General features: G+C 28.4%; 1 protein-coding gene across 1 annotated transcript in view; it reads right to left on the bottom strand.

Annotated features, from left to right (window-relative positions):
* The window catches only part of LOC107455277 (teneurin-m-like), a 445,997-nt gene that overhangs the window by 67,749 nt on the left and 357,189 nt on the right, over window positions 1-21,059 (bottom strand). Inside the window, exons 18-20 of the mRNA XM_016072782.3 lie at window positions 19,594-19,713; window positions 14,221-14,506; window positions 9,937-10,204 (exon numbers count right to left, since the gene is read on the bottom strand). Of these exons, the coding sequence (XP_015928268.1) occupies window positions 9,937-10,204; window positions 14,221-14,506; window positions 19,594-19,713 (674 nt within the window). The remainder of the gene's footprint in view (window positions 1-9,936; window positions 10,205-14,220; window positions 14,507-19,593; window positions 19,714-21,059) is intronic.

Below are 21,059 nucleotides of genomic sequence, written 5' to 3' on the forward strand. Positions count from 1 at the left end.
CTGCGTAGGGACCGAGGGTGTGCGGTATTGGTCCTCGTTAAACTGTGCTACCGTAAAGTGCTCGACTTCGCGCGCAGGTCGTCGGGCTACCGAAGCGGGGGTGCCATCCCCTCCGCAGAGGATCAAAATTGTGATGGCATGTCTTCGGATCATCCTCCGGGATGTTTTCCACACCGTCGCCAATAGCCCATTGTGCAGCTCCAGTGCGACGTAAATTAACAACAACAACAACAACTTATGTAAAAAGTATAGAGCGTAATCGAAGTCTTATTATTTTTACGCACGAAGAAAAAACTATTTTAACATTACCGCGATGTATGGTAATGACATTTCTGGTAAATAATATTCCATCTGGCAAATTATATTACATTTAATTGCCGACCAGGTGGCCGAGCGATTAGCATGTCTGACTGTTAAGCCAATGTTTGCGGGTTCGAAACTTAGGTTCACAGGTGCCCAAGGGTACATTAAATGAGTAATACTTCCGACATCTTCCTACGTGATGAAAGAAAGTTCAGTGCCAACCGTTAAAAAAATATAGATTGAATTTAAGCCATTCATCTGGTAGTTTTTAGTTTTATAGGATAGTGGTTCACCATAAATTCTGGAATTTAAAATTATAGTTCTTATTATCATACATTTAGTGAAATAAATGCAACCAAATAAAAAAGTTTTTTTGCCATTTTCTTAGGCGTCAGGATAAAAAAATATCAAATTTTACCGTATTTATTAAATTTAATCACATATTATAAATTATCAAATTATAAATTTTACCAAAATTGCATCCAAAGCTTTTCGGTAAAACCAAAATTTTTGATGTCCACATTTAGCCAAAAATACGGAAAATTTTACCATATTCTGATAGTTTTGATCATATTTCTTTTTTTCCGTGCACGTAAGATTTACACAAACTCTTAAAACACCCATCTTCTCTAACGATATTAGAATAAAAACTGCACAAAAATAATGTAATCTATTTTGTAAAGTGCTGTAATTTCAACGATTAGAATATTAATATTTGATCGTTTGCAGTGATTAAGGATTTCTTTTTTAGCTGTTAGCTCTCAAGCTTATGAAAAAGTAGGCCATTTTGATATTCAGTGCGACAATTTCGTTTCCTTAATTGATAAACACCCCAATGAAAATGTACTTTTGTTTTTAATGCAAATTTGTAAATTTTCGTGTTTTTGTCTTCTACTTACTTCTGTAAGCCTCATGCTGTACTTTGTGATGCATGACGAATTTTCACTCGTTTAAATAAAAAAAAGAAAGAGAAAATGTTCCTATATGTGGTCACTCGGTCACAAAATGAGTAGTTTTTCATTAAAATTTATTTAACGAACACACAATAAGACCAAATAACTTTATTAGCAAAGGAAATGTACTTCAATACTCTGAAAAATTCAGTTTTCCCGATGCAAAAAACTAATTATTCATTTAGATACTTTGCTGTAAATTGAGAAAACGAAAATCTATTCAAACACTTAAAGTTAAAACTAACAATCAAAATATTTTTGCGCTTCATTAGTCTGCAAAAATTTTGCGCAATTTAGTAAGCAATCATAAGACGTAAATAAACGTCATTTTTAAATTGTATTAGCGTTTTAGTGTCAATCTTTTTTTAAGGATACTTAAACATAGGATTTTCAGCAGATTCTCAATAATTAGCAAAAATGAGTAAAACCACAAATATAAACGTAAAATAATTTTTGCTAGCATTATTAGTCATATTTCATAGTTTATTTTCATTGTAAATGATTATAATTTCCGAACAATATTATATCTTTGGTTCCTCTTCAAAACCACGAATGCGTCACATTGGCAAGGTAATTAGCAGAATCGTTGTTTTAGAGTGGAGCAAACGATATATTGGTAACCTTCATGCTTATTTGTATTGTTAATACAGATCCTCTATTATGTATGCCTGTGGTAGTATTTGTGTTTCTAAATTGGGTAAACATTTCAAAGTTAGTAAAGAAAAAGAAAAGGGAAATATCTAACATAATTTTTTCAAAACATATAAATTATTTTATATTTCATTAATAGCCTTCTAAAGAAATCTATTGTGCTAAAAGTTTCATTAACATTCCCAACAAGATTCTTTCTCCCAAATCATGTTACATATCATTCCAATTTTTTTGCATTTTAAAAGTTCTTAATGGTTTTAATGGTTCTAACAGTTTTCACAGGGCAAGGTATTACAATCATAATAAAAAACCTGTAATTAATTTGTTTATTAAACTGATGTTAATACATTATTTAAAGAAATTGTCGGATTGATCCAACTCTAAGTTTTTAAATTAGTTTCACAGTTATTAGTTTTCTAAGTTTCACAGTTTTTAAACCGCAAGCAGCTCTCTAATTTTTTCATTACATCTTAGTTCTCATCTTATTTTTTTATTTTTTCCATATTCTAATTACATTATTTTTACAAGGAGAAACAAATTCAGTTAAATTTACCGTACTGTATTGAAATGAAATTTTGGGAGAAATATCCTAAATTTCGTATAATAAATCAAAACATTAGGTATTTAAATGATTCATTTGGTAATTTTTACACTCATAAGGAATCACTTCACCGGAAATTCTGTTTTTCAAAAACCTAGTTCTTATTGTCACACATTAACCCACTGGCGGTTAAGCAAATGGGTAAATTTGGGAGAATGTTTCTCCCCTATACACTATTCAACTATCTATTAACATGGAAAAACGGGTTTTGCTATGCAGAGAAGACAGCAGGTTCCGCATTTACTAAAACTTTATCTCTTATTTTAAAACCGTATTTTTTAGTTAATTTTACCAAAACGCTTTGTTAAAAAATACCGAGCTTTTTGGTGTTCCCATAGCGATATAAACACGGAAAATGTATCCATATTCTGGTAGTTTTGAGTATACTCTTTTTTTCTCAGTGTAAGAAAAAAAACATATTTTGAGTATCTTAAACACAAAATACAACATAATTTTTTCACTTAATCATAAAAGGTGTCCTTAAAAGTTGTTTTGCAAGGAAAATAAAAAAGGGTGGAGTAGAGTTCAGATGTCTCAAAACATAAAATTGCGAAGTAAGAGTACTCAGAGTAGACTTAGTTTTAAAATACATATGTTATCTCGTGAAAGTAATAAGTCGATCTTAAAGACTCAACAAATTAAATATTGTTTCGAAAAACATTAATATTTCTTTAAATCTACGAATTTGGAGAAATAATTGCATCTAGATGAAAATTAATGAATACTTCTCAATTTTTACGTGCTTTACGAGTCCAGATAATGTAGTAAAGTACCTCTTTTTTATATATTAAAAAAATTAAAACGCAGAAACATTTAACACTTGGAACATGAACATTTTAACGTTTAGCGCCATTTTCATAATGATCATAGAGGGCATCTGTTAAAGATGAAGAATGTTTAGCCTAACTATCAGACAATTGACAACGCTTAAAAATAAATGATTATAATTTCCGAACAATNTCGGTTGCTTCGGATTATCTGCATAATTTGAGGATGTTTATAGAGCCCATAAAGTTCAAAGTTGTACCGTGTTCGCCAACATCCCCCCTCTGGTTGCCTAACTATCAGACAATTAACAACAGTTAAAATATCTATAATAAAAGTATTATTTTGGCTAAAAACTACTCTTTCATAAGAAAATAAATATTTTAAAGAACTACCCATGAAAAATTCCTACTGAATCCTATGAATAATTTCTAATAAATACTATGAATAATTCCTAATAAATACTATGAATAATTCTCAACTCCTGTTTATTCTATGAGTTTCGTGAGATTTAAGTTTTAGAGAAACATATTAAATATTAAACAAAAAATAAATTATCTAATTTTTAAAATACCGTTTTTTCTTCTTTATTTACCGTTTTGTGAGATTTAAGTTTTAGAGAAATATACTAAATATTAAACAAAGAATAAATTATTTTATTTTTAAAATACCGTTTTTTCTTCTTTATCTTGTACTATTTTATTAAACAGAATAGAGATTCTGAATAGAGATGGGAAAACACTTAACCTAACAGTTATGAATGGCTGTTACGAACTTATAACCACGACGGTTATAAAAATATAGCATATTATTTACTAAAATTAGTTACGATGAAATAGCCTTTGAGAAACAAAATAAATAAAAAAAGAACTTTTAAGCATACTTTTTAATCATATTTAAAAGCTATCTGAAGATCTAGTTCCTCTTAGAGCTTTCGAAAAACTATCGAATTTTCTCCACCAATATTTCACATAGCAAAGCAAACTTTTTATCGCTGCTTTCTAGACTATACAATAGTGAAACAGATAATTAAATTTCTTTTATGATATTACTGTTTTCAATTTCATTTGCCAAAAATCAATTTAAAGCATCGATGAAAAAAAGCTATTTATTTGCAGACGTTCTTTCAGCGTGTTAAGGTGTAGGTATACCACTGACATACATCAATATCTGTCAACCATAAAATATGCGAATCGATTTATTCCTTAAGAATATCCACTTTACAATATCAAAGATGATTAGAACATTAAAAATGCATTTCTCATTCCTTTTAAGTCTCATCTCGATAAGTGAAAAGAATTGAATTGATTGGTGAATTCGGAGAAACAACCCTTTCGCGACGTGAAGGACGCTTGAAAATCGAATAAACACGCTTAGAATGCCCGCTGCATTTGTCAATAATATGTCACTTTTCCCGAGTGACGTAGGGTGGCGTTCTGCTTTGGGGCATATCTTTACAATAAATAGAACGTAAGAGTGACTGTGTAATTAGGATAAAAGCATCTAAGCACAGACGATTTCATTTTTTTTTTCACTATAGCCGTTCTACTTTTATATTATCGTTTGCTTTTTTTCAAAGGATAAAATATCAGACGATTCCCTATCGGATCACTGTCTTCTTTGAAAAACAATTGCGTGTTCTTTGTGAATCGTTGGGGAGATGAATTGTTTGCAGTTATTTATCGCACTCAAATGAATCAGAAACACTGAAAGTAAATGGAGTGGTGGTTTTATCTAATGAATAACTGTTCAGAAGTGGTTTCAATGAGCTTTTGGAGGGATTTATAGGAGATTATGTAGTTGCTTTTTATTTAAAAAAATATTTTCTCCTTGCACTCTGATTTTAATAAATTGCTTTTTAGTCGTTTGCAACATAGAAGAAATTAAAAGCTTAAGTCAAACTATTTTTTAAGAACATCACTGGTTTTCTAGAAACAAAATAGACGCGTATGCCTTTAATGTGAAGAATAATATACATGTGTTTAATTATTTTAAATGGTTTCTTGACATTGTTTTTAATTTTCAATTCTGTTTAACTAAAAAATATTAATCATGAAAAAATAATTCTCTTGATTTTATATTTTTAAGTGAAAAGCAAATACTTTTGAAATGCAAATGTTTGAAATGTAAACTACTATTTTAGTTTTATATACATTTAGTATATAATGTTTAAATTTTTTAAATTTTTTTTAAAATTATAAGTTCATATATTTTTTCATATTAAGCAGTTGGTGGGTGAAGGGAATATTAATAAGTTTGAAATTAATTACTAGTATTTAATAATAGGACTTCATATTCAATCATCTGACTGTTTCTTCATGTTACAGATCATCATTTACAATTACTATTTACTGAATTATTATGCACTACTTTGTAACATTACTTCATCGATTAAATTGCTATAGATTACTTTATAGCACTTCACTCAAAAGTGACCGTGTAAAATCGAGGTAAAATGTACTGGCATTCTCTGATAACCGTATCATTAAAATCCATTTTACCTCAAAATTCGTTTTTACTGTAAAATTTTATACTGCTAATTTTACTGTAGTATTTATTTAATTACATTAATTTAGCGATTCAATAGTAATTATCACTGTAAATATCACGATATATCAGAATTTTTGTTCCGTGAAATTCTCTTGTAATAATAGAATGCTACGTAAAAAATGGCTTCCTGAGTGTCAGTATTTTCAATGTAATTTGATCAGGATTTTTTTACAGTGTACTTCATCCACTAATTACTATACATCACTCTAAAATACTAATTCACTAAATAACAATAAATATATATGCACGAAATAAACTGTATCCATCACGCAGCTCTGTTATCAATAAATAAATGATAAATAAAACTTATACAAATGATAAAAATTATTCTATTTGTTCACTAAAAGACTTATACTATATGTTGTGCAATTTATGCAGCTCACTTGTAAAACCATTGATAAAAGTTGCTTACAATTATCCATTAATATACTTTCTAATGCATTTCAATATGTTTTAAAATATAAACAAATGTCTTGTCAGATACAACATTAATTGAGGGAAGGTTGTAAAGGAATGACTGAAGTCAGGTAAACAATTTCAATATTAATGGCGTCGAAGTAATTACTTAGAAGGAATTACTGGATTCCGAATAATCCTGTAGCGCTCTATCTCTTGGGGAAAGACCTGTTTCAGCATGTTTTACTCAGGGATCATTGTTGTTGAGGAGGCGGTATTTCAATTCATTTACTCAGAGAGAGAATTTTATATTAAATTTATTGTTTTATTTTGTTTGCTTCAGTGGTAAGTTGTTTAAACAATCTATACGACTAAGCTTGGCTTACTTCCAAAGCTTGATATTTGACGTTAGAACTCAGTTTTCTAATTGTTTCATTTATTTGGTCAAACCCAGTGCAATATATAACTAGTCATTTTTAATTTGTTTATTTATGAATTATATTACTAAAAATACATAATTAAATACCAATTTAGTATTTATTTATTTCATCATAGCGTATTAAACTTATTATTATGGCATTCCCTAAAACCTGTTTTAATATTAATTTTTCGTACACACGTACTTCTTACGCATATCTTGTTTATACTTACATTTTATACTTAGACAAATTCTGGATAAAATTACGCTATTAAGTACCGGCTCACAGGAAAGCCGGTACTTCTTACCGTAAAATAAATTTGTACCATGATACGATAATTTTGACAGTAAATGATGATAATTTTCACAGTAAAGATTTTTACAGTGAATTTACGGAATTTTTACAGTGATGATAATTTTTACAGTAAAGTACTGAAAAACTGATAGTTTTTACAGTAAAATCACTGAATCACTCTAATTATATAAATATTTGTAAAAATTAGAGTCTGATATTTCACGGTAAAATTGAGTTTGACGGATGATGCACCCAAAGCACCTTTACAACGTAATTTGATCCAGAATTTTTTACATCTCTTTGATTAAGTTATTATTTTTTACATGGTTCAATAATAGTTTTAAAATCATATCGATACAGAATTGTTTGTTTTGGTTAAATTTTACATTTTTAAGATGGGCTAAGAACTATTATAAAATTATTTCTATGAAGACATTAGTAACAACTGATTAAGATATTATTTCTAATATGGGCTAAGAACAATTTTAAAACAATGTCCATGTTGCTATTAGTAAAAATTTAATTAAAAGTTATTTTTAATTTGTGCTTATACCTGTTTTAAGATTATTTCTACGTAAATAATAAGGCTATTAATTGTATCATTAATTCTAATATGGTTCAAGAATGGCTTTTAAATTATTTTCATACAGCTTAGCAGTTTTCGGTAAAAATTTATATTGTTATAATGGTCTAAGTCTTAAATTTATTCAATGGACAAAAATTTACAAATTATATTACAAATTAATTTACAAATTAATATTAGAATTAAATTCTTTGAGCACCTCAAACATTTTGATGAATAAATAAATTGCTTTTGCAAAATTATGTTTTATTCTTATATTTTTGTAAGAAATAAAGTGTTGCATGATATTATTATTCAAAAACGATATGTTTAAGATACATATTTACTGATAAATAGTCACTGAAAAAATAATTTTTAAAGTAAGATTGTTGTAGGGATTAGGATATTGATAATTTTTCAAAACTGAAAAATTCCTTTATTTTTAATAACAAAAGTGAATAAAAATCTGATAATTGTCAAAAGTTCACTTTTTAAACAACATTTAGTTGAAAACTGAATATTGATAAAAATTTACTTTTTCAGCAATATTTAGTTGAAAACATATTATTGTTTATGTTCATTTTTAAAACAATATTTAGCTTAAAGCTTACTATCGTGAAGAGTTGAATTTTTAAGCAACATATAGTTGATAACTGAATATTGTCAAAATTTACTTTTAAAACAATAACGTGTTGAAAACTGAGTCATACTAGGAGTTCACTTTTTAAGCAATATTCAGTGTCAAACTGACTATTGTTAAAAGTTCACTTTCTAAACAATGTTCTTACTATTTAAATAATATATTTACTTTTTTGCAAGAAAATTATGATCACATTTTAGCAAATAATTACTGTATAAATCAAAGAAGAATTGTTGTTTGTAAGGATTGAACTATTAATCACAACGAAAAATAAGAATTATTTTTTCTCAGTAAACGACGTACAAATAAAAAGTATAGTCATATAATTCATAGCATACTTATGGCACCAATCTTTTCTTGAATGAGGATCGATAGAAGTAAAGAGGATTTAGGGTAAAACTAGGATATAAAATGATAATGAGGAAAAGCTCGTATAATGTTATTTGACGAAAATGTCACTAGAGTAACTATTGCATTCCATGAGTGCTTCTGGAACCGATACTGAATAGTAAATATTTCCATCAGCGAACATTATATACCATAAATGATTCTATTTTATTGCATTGGAATCATAAAGGCTTCTTTTTAAGAATTTTTTTTAGAAATAACAAGAAAATAAGATTACAGATGACTTTATTCTACATGATATAAGCTGAGAAGGCTTTTTTGATTTCTCTATCCTAAAGTTCTTATATTTATTGCGTAATTTTAAATTTCGGCATCATATTCCTAATTTTTGAAACGTTCAATATTCGCTCAATGCTGACAAAATTATTAATTATATATTAATAATAGTGCCGACCAGGTAGCTGGGTGGTTAGCGTGTCTGACTGCGGAGCCATTGGCCACGGGTTCGAATCCTGCTCAGGGCATGGATGTTTCTTTCGCTCTCTATGTTCTATGTCCTTTTCTCTTTGTGTGAATGTGACCCGCCCTATAAGCGGGTTTGTGGTTGTGCGACGTGGGCGACGTGGGCGACGTTGCTCCACCGCCGTGGCTTAGCCAAAGGTGCCCACTGGGTAACGAGAAGAGTGTAGCAGTTTTGTCATTTCTGTGGCCAATGGGACAAACTCCAAGTGCCCGCCATTAAAAAAAATATTAATAATAGTAATAATGTTGTAATATTCTTCTTTGCACGAAATAAAGCAATGGAAATAACGTACAACTAAAATAAGACTATTAAATGCTAAATTAGTCATATAATAGAGAAATTTTAATAAAATGATAAGAAAATAAATAAAATTTTATTATATAGTTTAATTATTTAAAAATCCAAATGATGATAACTAATACTTTGACAAGTATCTGCATCCGTGGAACAATTTAGCATTTCTTAGAACATTACTTTCGAGAATGTTTAAACATGCGTAAAGTTCACATTACTACAAGATAAAATCATATATTTTTTTATTGATGGGCTACGAAATAAATCCATAATATCTTTTTACAGTGCTGAAATTGCCTTTGGTGAGACTGGTTTCAGTTGAATCCCGGATAAGTTTGTTGATTTTTCATGAAAGCAAAATTGAACTTTCTTTAAGAATTAAAAACCTAAATTAAACTACTAACTTGACCTCACGAGATAAGTCCCCTTCTTCATTGATAGCAGCCTCATTAACAGTTCATCTTGTATATGCCAGACAGTAAGTCAAAGACTTATTTGTACCACGTAGTTTGCATATGTTTACATTGTGAGAATAAATAATGTAATAAGCTGATTATGAGCTATTTACATCAACTATTTTACACGCTAGCACAATAAATAATAGACAAAAATAAAGCTAAGAACTGTTGATATGTACCTGTTGCTGTTGCAACCCCATACACTTTTTGTCTGTACACATTTCTTCTGTTCCAAGCATAAGTATATTTTATGGCGGGATCAGCTTCAAATTGCTTTTCAAAAAGAATGCCTTCAATAGAGATCCTTAGATGGATTAGAATGAGGTCTTTAGGGATAACATCAGGTGTGAGCTGTAGCTGTATTGTAGATAGGTATCCACCAGCCCTACTACTATGGTAAACAAGGTGTAAATCTGTTCCAGGTATTGGCAAACTTTCTTGAATGACCTTTAAAATAAATTGAATTATTAACAAACAGCGGAATGACTATTTATGGACCAAACTTTGGTGGTTTTTCAAACAATAAACATTTACTTTGATTTATTATACATTTTTTACAAATTTTTTTACAAGACAACTAAGCTATTTGCAGTCATGAGCTACAAACGAAATTAGCCAAGAGTGATATTAATTTTCATTTACAAAAGATGAAATTTTGATGTTTCAAATTACAGTAGCAGTTCTGAACAAGTGTCACGATATCGTATGTTGCATTTATTGTATTAAAAGTTCATATTTACGGGCTTAAACGACTCTTTTATTACTGAAGATGTTAAAACAGAAAATTTATTTTTGTAGAGGGTTCCACCTTACAAAGAGCTTTTAGAATAATTTATATCGTTTATATGCATGATGTCCGTGGAAAAAAATAAGATTCAAGAAAGAATCCAGCCAGCTAAAAATGGATGATATGCTTCAGAAATATTTCTAGTTGTCCAAAAAATGGTTGACCAATTTACAAGTGGTCACTGTGTCAGAAACACAGAAGCAGATTGCGTATTACTGATTAGACCATTTCGAAAAAGGGCATTAAAAGGGAATGTGAAGTCGGTCTAATAAGATCCATTTGTTCATAAAAGAACAGAGATTATTCCGATTTTTTACGGCAGAAAGTAAGCGTAAGCGGACTTTTATTGTCGAGTATTTTCTTTTGAAGGAGAACATTGTCTAGGAAAAACGTTTACAAAACAAATGCTGAGAAGATCTTCGTGAAGAGCCTAGAATATTGGATCTGCCAAGTCTTTGTTAGGGCAAACAGCACGACCTTTCACGAACTCATAATTCTTGATTATGTCATGATAAGAGGTAATCGAAGAGTTGCGACTCGTCACATTTGAGCTGTATAGCATGAGTACAGAAATAGTGCTGTTACGATTTGCCATTAAAATGCTGTACAACTTCTTCTTAACGTGAATTTAAATTTAGTTTAAATACCCTTATGTGAAATCGTTAAACCATTATACTATATCGGGGGTTCGTCCTTTTACCTGTGCTTTTTAACCCTGTATTTCTGAAGCCATTACAAGTGTTCACTCTTTTTACAGGCGACTTTTATAGTTTCGATTTTTTTATCAAGTGTGTTATTGTTATGCAGTGTGAAAACTATCTTTAAGAAGAAATTCTACTATAGCAGGTGTATGCTATCTACGTGCAAAAATGTTGTGTGATTTATTTTATCGACAGATACTGCAAATAACAATGCAAGGCAATATGAGTCTTTCTGAAAAATACTCAAAATTATGGCAGTATAAGATAACAGGTAGCCTTATTGGTTTATAGCCAAGGTTTTATTCGGGTAACTTTAAATTATTGAAACCATATTTTTTGAGGGCATTTATGGTCCGACCTAATTTACTCTGATGACAGAAGTGAAGCTGACTGTTGATAAGTTATTTATGGAGTTTTAACACGTGGAGTCATCAGGCTAGTAGTGTATAGCCTGAGGTTATCTTATCATGATCACGGTTATTTTAGGTCTAGCTTGGTCACTGTCTTACACTTGATGACGTTCTCTTATGATCTAGAATATGTCTACTAGTATGTTATGATTTGAACCACGGAGATTCTAATTAACATAGAATCTCGCATGACCTTAAATGATACGGCTGAATGAAATAAAAAATATTCGAACAGATCTCGAAGAAAAAATTTAAATTTAAAAAGCTTCATTTCAGAAAATATATTAAAGAAATACACATTTATTCTAATGAAAATCTATAAAATGAAGTTTTAACAATAAAATGGGTGAAAAAGTTCTCTTTGGCTTTCCTCACCAAAATAAATTCGAAAAACATGTAAAAAATAAATTTAAAATTTAAGTAACGAAAAGTACACTTTATGCCATAAATTATTTAGAAAAATATATCTATGCTCAATTTTCAAATACAACTGCTTTGAAATAATGTATATTCTGTACTTTTGAAGTATACATTTTAAACACAGTGTAATATATTATTGATAATATGCTGAGACTGCAAAATAAAAAAAGAATTTTTTAACTTAAAGCTAATAAATAGTTTAAACTACTCAAGGCTCTAAAGTTTGCACTCGGGTTTTAAGAGACAGAGAGAGCTTTTAAAAGTTTTTAAGTAGTACTGCTTACTTTCGACTTTCAAGAATTTAAAGAAAACAACTTTTCCAAATTTACTTTAGGAAATATTGTTTTACAAAAATTTTCTCCTTGGCTCGTATTTTTTAAGAAATTCTCCCTTCCCCTTATTGCTGACCACTTTATTTTTGTCTCACAAGGAAACCAATTGTGAATCTCTGGAGGCAGCAAATCAAATCTTCCCATCGATCCGAATTTATGGACACTCCAGGAAGACCCCTTCCTATCCGGATAGGATTTGATGGAATCCCTGTTTTATAGACCACTTTTCTAAGATTTTATAAAAGTAGGTCACGTCGGCCCCTGTATCAGCATTGCATTCGAGATCACGGGGAATGTAAAGAAATACACTGTTGATCACCTTCCTCTTTTCAACTTTTGTCGCTCTTCATCTCTTAAAAAACACTCGTATTTCTTTAAAAAAAAAGTTTACGGTTGCTGATAAATTGCTTTGATTTAGAATGCATTTTTGTTTTGGGAATAAAAATTATCTAGCGGTTTAAGAGAGTTGAAAATTTTTCTGAAGAGAAATTCTGTATAAAGTTACATTTTAAATTCAATTAGTGTTTTGAAGATGGAAATTGAGAAATTTAATTATGAAGACCGCAATATAAAAGTAATTAGGTGGTACATACAAGTTAAAATTTTCATAGTAATGAATGAATTGTAGGACTAAATCCCCCCCCCCTTTTGATGCATATTATAAATCTTTTATAAAATTCGAAACTGTAAGAAATTTAATTGCAAGCCAAATGCTATGCAGTGTAAAAAATTTCTGTTCAAATTACTGTATAAAATATTGACATATTGGGTGCATCATCCATAAAATCCATTTTTACAGTAAAAGTAACCTTAGTTTTTACACTAATATAAATTTATTTAGAGTGATTTTACAGTAATTCATTGATTTAATGATTTTACAGTTATTACTATAAAAATTGCGGTATATCAGGCTTTTTATTCCGTAACATGTTCCGGAAAAATGGATTTAAAGGTGAAACGTATCAACACCCTAAGTGCGGAATTTGTGCCGAAATTTAATCCGGAAATTTTCAGTGTAGTGGCAGTTATGTTGTACATAAGAGTAGAAAGGTATCATAAAAATAAATAAATTATGGAGCTAAATTTGTTTTTTAATCATTGCATGTCATAAATCATTTATTATTTGGATACTGAGAAGTAAAATACAGTTCTCTTGGGCAAGTTAGGCACGATAAAACACAAAAAATAAAGCCCACAGGTAAAAATTACCTTAAAATGAATAGAAAAATATAATACACAAATAAAAAAAAACTTTACTTGTGTAGGCATACTTTTTTAACGTTAAAAAATGAGTTTTATACAATTTTAAATTTTTATAAATTGATATCCATATTTTTTAAAAAGCGCTCATCAAGCAAAGGGCATTTTCTTAAAACCGATTTTCAAGATGTTTCAAGTTTTTCAACCATGCGTTTTAAATTATATCCATGCCTGTCCAAAAGCGCTAAAGGCATTTTCTTAAATCCGATTTTTAAAATGTGTCAAAGTTTTGAACCACCCATTTTAAGTTATATCCATGTTAAGTTATAACTCGTCTTTTAAGCTACATTCTTTTTTTAAATAAATATTTCTAACAATGCTTATTTCTATTAAACACGCCACTTCGAGCTATTCCACACTTAAAAATTCACTGATCTGGCTTCTTTTGAGGATGAACTATTTTAGTGAGAAATATGACATTGCTTTTCTTTTCCTCTTACTTAAATTTTAATTTTGAACCATTCATGCGAGCGTTTTACCTCAAAAAATTCGAAAAACATTAATTAAAAGCGGCCATTATAGAATAACAAGAGTAAATTTTATATGTTAATACCTGTGATTCAGCTAGAACAGAACTTCTTTCGGGACAGCCTCCTTGAAAGCCATGTTTCCATGTTGCCAAAACAACTGGCTTCATTGTATCGTAATCGTGATCTGGACAAGTGACAGTCCTTGAATCATCTTCTCGGGATTTTTTACGCTCGTCGAGATACAAAGTTATTTTTTCCATAACTACTATCTCGTTCCACGGAACTCTGACGGTGATGGACTGCGGCATAAATGGCTCTCTCTGAAAATGGAGCTTGACAGCTCCTCCTCCATTAACCAATAAATCAAACCTAAAGCAGTAAAATAGTTTTAAGAATTACAGCAATATATTTAGCATTTAATATCAGTCCTTCAATTTTAAATTCTGGTGACTAAACTGTCCGGTGGTTAGATTATCCAATGTCTTTTTTTCTGTAAACTATGTCACAGCGTTAAAATATTCTTTAATTTTTCAAAAAAACTGTAATTTCTTTTTAACTTACATCAGATTAAAATTTAATACAGAGCAATAAAAAGTAAAGCATCTCATAAAATATTTTTAAAGGTATGATTTTTGTTTGGTCACAATAACGCCTCGCATTGGGGAAAAAGTATGAAAATAACTACCAGAATATGGTAAAATTCTGGTATTCTGAATATATCGGAACACCAAAAAGCTCGGAAATTTTTGCCGAAAAGCTTTGGTAATGATTTCGGTAAATTTAACAGTAAAATATGATTTTATAATAAGTGATAAATTTTGGCAAATGGAGCAAAATTCGCTAATTTTATCACGATACCTTGGAGCTTGGCATTAAAGCCATTTATTCGGTAAAATGTTCTTTTTAGTATTGTATTTCTTTATAAATGTGTGGTAATAAGGACTATAATTTTGAAAACCAGAATTTCCATTAAAACGTTACTATATTAAAGGAAAAATTACCAAAGAAATGGTTTAAATATCATATATTTTGGTTGTTATTACCTGAATTCTGATTGTTTTACTAGAAAAATCATTACATACATTACGATAATGTTTCCAGAATTTTTTTTCCGAATGAAAATTGAAAATTTGGTCTTCTAACATATGATTTTGCTACATCATACAAAGCCTTCAATAATTGTACAAAGCATAATTTCTTGACTTTCTAATTGCATAACAATGACCACTTTACTCACCAGACTTTAACTCAATGGTTAAATGAATTTTGAGACAAAGATTTTCAGCTTTTACACATAAAACTATATATGAGTTGCGACCCACAAGTGGAAACATTTTTATAGCTATTCGTTAAGATCAAAATGGTTACTTTAAAAATTCTAAAAATGTTGCAGGCAGTGATGCTTTTATGTTTAGTTGTGATAGTCTAATAGGGATTGAAGTTATAATAATGCAGGTGTTTAAATTATTTCTTGTTAATTTGTTAATTTTGAATATAACTTTTTTGTCTTAAAAAACGAAAGTGACATGAAACTGACTTTCTCCACAGAAACAAGCAGTTCGAAATTTTAATCATTAAATATTATTTCTTTTAAGTTTCACTTAATTTGCTCTATTATTAACTATTGTTGATTAATAACGTTGAAATAGAATCAACTAGACATGTAACTAGCAGTACAGAAACATTGATTTCAATTAATAGTTAATTATGATTGAATGTCTCGATAGTGTTTGCTGACCTAGGCCTGGTTTATTGATATGTATGCAAATTTCCATTTAATGAATTTCTGAGGAATACGCTACTATTTAATAACATCTATTGCAAATATCAGATGCCCCTATCGAGTTATATAGAAATTAACAAAGCTAAATTAATGAAAACTAAATAATTTTATCAAATGTTACAAAAGCTTGTTAGTTTAGCTTCATGTAATGTTAATAATTAATAAACATGTTGTTGAGGAAATATTCATTTTTAATTATGGATGAAAATATTAATCAGTATTTACTTTAATGGAAACAGCATTATCAATTTCGATCTTGCATTATATTAGTTCAAACTTGAATGAATTAATTTGAACTATTATTTTCGATTCTTGACAAGTTTTCAGAGAATTATATATTAATTTATGAATTAAAATTATAAGGAAGGATTTTGTACCTGTTAATGTTTTTCTTAAGTTTCATTTATATTTATAAGAAAATGTAATGAAAATTAACTTGAAATTTTCATTCTAGATTAATATTTTGAACGTAATGTCCATCATGTAACTAACATCTAAACTTGCTTTAATATATAATTAAAATGTATATGTCATAACTTTATGAACTATTTTTCAAGGAAAAAAATTAATAGAGAAAAAAAATGATAAAGAAAAAAAATTAAAAAAGAAAAAGAAAAACAATAAAGAAAAAATTAATAAAGAAAAAATTAATAAAGAAAAGGAATGTCCTCACTCTTAATGATTTTTTTTTTAGATTTATTGACAAAAATTAAGACAAAGTTGGATTAACATAACTGATTGACAATTACATTTAGCGAAGAAAAAGAAAAAAAGTTATAAAAATCTAATGAATTATTATTGAAAAAATAGGAATAAAAATTGTAAGCCAGTATAATCGTTACATAAAATGTTTTGATAACAGTACGTAGTCTCTATTTTTCTATTTCCTTCGATAATCAAACATATTTTGTCATTTTTAATTATGTCTTTCTAAATAGTGTCCATCAGACTTCGATAGCTTTTTTCTCCGAGTTTAAATATAAATTGCTCAAATATTTGTCTTCATTTTTTTCACTATTATTTTAAAGATATATATTATTTATATAATATGTTATTTGAATATGTATTTACTTGAAAAGAACAATCACATAAATTAAGGAAAGCTTCTTGTATCTACAATGTCGCTTTAGCTTTTTTAGAAATTTTATCAAACAAGTTTAAGATGCACTTCTAAGAATAACTTTTCTAAAGATATTTTATGCTACTTAAAAAAACTTGCGACATCAGTGAGAATAAGTTACATAAAAATCGAACTAAGATTGACAGCGACAAAATAAAATTCATAAATATATATTATCGTTTGCGGCCATAAGTTTGTGTCAGACTGTATGGCATCGCTCGTCAAAACGTTTTCCCGTCTCGCACATTCTACGCTTCAAATTTTTATTCCAACCAATGAGAAGAGAGCTTCGGACTGCTTTGTGAGTCTCTTGAGTTTAAAGTTGACTGGCACGGCTGAAGATTTTAAGTGACATTATATTTATCGTAGTATAAAAACTTAAATTATTATGCTAGAATTTGTTTTTTCATTTGGTTAACATTTTTGAACTCAAGGTTACAAAAAAATTCATGTTCGTGTTTATAGTGTGCACTATTTATGAAAATGCCAATGTTTAAATACTGACACTTCTAGTACGAAAACTATTAGTTATCGTTAATAAAATCAAAATGCATAGTATTTAATCAGTTCATTTGGTAATTTTTTCTCTCATATGGTAACGGTTTACTTTTTACTTCCCATTTAGTAAAAAATACGAAACTGAAAAATAACTTTAACCGTAGAAATTGTTTTCATGCCATGCTCTAACGTATCATGATACAATTACCAAATTTTACCTCATTTATCAGATTTTATCACGTATTATAAAACCATATTTTATTGTTAATTTTTACCAAATCAATACCAAAGCTCTTAGGTAAAATATCCGGTAGTTTGAATCATAATTTTTTTCTCAGTGTTGAATTTCATCCAATAAATTCTTTTTTTACACTCTTAGAAAATTAGTATAGTGTTTATGCAAACATATTTCCAATACAAAATAAAATTTTGGTTACGTACTTTAAAAGACAGCATCTACCTTAAATAAACTATATCAATACATATTTTTCTATTAAAAAGGGCATTGGACTTGGAAATACTTTTTTTATGTACTTGAAACCTAATATTTGGTTTATTCATAATACATATATGAGATATCCTATGTTTTCTATAGATAAATAATAAAAAAATTAAAAGATAAATATATAATAATAAAATAAAGAGTTAAAGATGTGCGTCTGCTAAAGACGTGTCTTAGAAATAATTTTATGTTGAAAAATATTCAGAAATAAAAATTTAAACTGTTAAGAAATTATTTTAAAAATAAGCACTTAATAAATTTCAAATGTTCAATAAATTTTATAAAACATGGCCCTCTTTAAAAAATATGTATCACTAATCACAAATTTTACAATCGTTTCCTGTTAAGTTTTCTGCTGATATCCTGTTAAATTTTTTCTAGATCTTATTTGGGATTTAAAATTTTAAAAGTGACTTTATAAAAAATTCAATTATGGAAAATCGGGTGCTTTTAATTATGTTCATTAGATTAAGTATCATTTAACATAACATCGAAATTTCAATATTTTTTTATGAGACTTGGCATTTAGGGTATTTTGTATCTATTTTTGAGCACAGTTAATGCATTGCCAGGTTGTAATTCTTAAACTTGAAAACACGATGCTACGGTTTATCTTGAAAGGAATGATTTTAAATTTAACTCCTTATTCAGATTGCAGTAAATTTGCTCCGTAAAGTTGAATAAGTTTTTTTAAGAAGTTATTTGAGACACAAAAGAATAATTTCGTAGCATCAACGCATATAATAAAATATTTAAAACGAAATTTAATTTTTAAGATTTTAAATGTACCTAATGTGTAAAAGAGTGGAAAAGAAGTAATACTTTTATAAGCATTTAATATAAATTGAATGCACAAAAGTATGTAGATAAGTAATATTTTATTTATGCAAAACAGATACACTGTATCGTAATAAAACTTGAGTGACTTTTATCTGTAAAGTGTAATAGTTTATTAATTTTTTAGTAGGTATCCAATGAGTAAAAGAGTACAAAAGAAGTAACGCATTTATAAACATATAATAGAAATTGAATGTTCAAAAATTTGCTGATAGATTATATTATATCTCTTTTATGAGAAACTGATGCATTGTATCATAACAAGACTGGATATACTTTTAATTATAAAACGTGCAATAGTTTAAAGGTATCCAATTCGTAATACAAAAGGAATAATGAGTTTATAAACATTTATGCAAACTGAATGTATAAAAATATGTAGATAGGTAATAATTTTTTTATTTACTTATTTTATTTTTCAAGAGCATTGTATTATAATAAAACTTGAGCCAGATTTATCTATAAAACGTGTAATAGTTTCAAAGGCAACCAATGAGTGAAAAAGTACCAAAGAACGATGCATTTAGAAAAATTAAATACGGATTGAATGGGCAAAAATTTGTAGATCGATCACATTTTCTCTTTTTATGCGAAAGTGATGCATTGTATCATAATGAAATTCGGGCCACTTTCATCCATAAAGCGGTAATAGTTAAAGCCTAATGTAATCTTTTCACGATGTTTAAAATTATGAGATATATTGAATTAAATCCTACCATCCAGTTTCTTGAGTTAGAGTTGATCCCGTCTTAGAAGAAGGATCGATGCCCACTCGAACTCCGACGACTCCACTTCCTGATTGGCTTACTACCTGTCCCCTTATGACACTGGTTCGACTAAAATTAGATGAGAGAAAATAAATTTGAGCGTCAAAGAAATAAAATTAATGTCAATTGAAATTAGTATTCATAATTATGAGCGGAAATTAAATTCGATGCAAAATGAGATCATACATATATGCTTTTGAAAACATTTTATGGTCTTTAAATGTTTTTTTTTTAACTTTATTTTTTATGCAAAGAACTTACTTGCTTGTTAATATGTCAAAAGAGAAAGAACACAATATTATTGATGTGGATACAGAGAAAATTAAATGAAAGCATTTTGAAACCTTTTATGCCTTTAAAATGCGTAAAAAGCTATTTGGTTAAAACGTCAAAAAAAAGAGAAAACACTTTGCTTGTTTTATTTATTTTAAAAATGATTTACTCGAATACTGCTGCATTCTTGAAGATTATCAGGTGTTTAATGGAGAGCAAATCGAGAGTAACAAAACTGCGAGTTATATATGGAAGCTATTTATAAAAGACACTATTCTATATCATTGACGCTATTTCTATAACATTGTCATTTAGTAATGACAACGGTATAGAAGATGGTAAATTATTATAATTTAAAACAAAATATAACACCTTAAGAATTTTCGTTTAATATTATTAATACCATACGAACTCAAGGTGCAAAAAAATTAAGCTTTTTTTAATTCACGAAACTACTATTTACTTTTTCTGTTTTACAAACCATTTTCTATATTTTTAATAACTATCCATTTCATAAATTTTATATGTATGACTATCTACGAGAGATTGTTTGAATACGCTTGTACATTTTGAAAAAAAGTGGTGACACATGGTAGGGTCATTAATAAATATTTTAGCCAAATGTTTTGCGGATAATGCTATAATAAATCTTAATTGCCTCAAAAAATGTTAAGTTTTTTAACTTAAAAATATATATTCAACGAGAAAATGCACCATTTTCTACTCATTTCATTTAATAATATAACATAATTTTAAAAGAAAAAAGAAACAAATTCTCTATCTTTTTTTCCATCTTTTGCTCAGCTATATATTTCTGTTGAAGATATCATCTTCTTTAAACTTCAAATTCAAAAAATTTATGTAGTTAATAGAAATTTCAGACTGTATGAGAGAGCATATTTTTTCTACCCGCTTTTAAAAAATCATTCATAACAAGGGTAATGCTTATCTTGTTTTACGATCTCTTTTAAAATAAACCATGTCTCAGTAGATCTAACTAACCTTAAAATATTGTTGTAAAAACGTTATGTAGTTACTAGAAAACAACAAATCTGAACGAATGGTATAAATAGTTGTGGAACAAAAATATATTAAATCTTGGGCGTTTAAAACTCATTACTCTCTTTCCAAACTTGATGGAA

Source organism: Parasteatoda tepidariorum, chromosome 4 (assembly GCF_043381705.1).
Source record: "Parasteatoda tepidariorum isolate YZ-2023 chromosome 4, CAS_Ptep_4.0, whole genome shotgun sequence".
In the NCBI taxonomy this organism is placed as follows: Eukaryota; Metazoa; Arthropoda; class Arachnida; order Araneae; family Theridiidae; genus Parasteatoda; species Parasteatoda tepidariorum.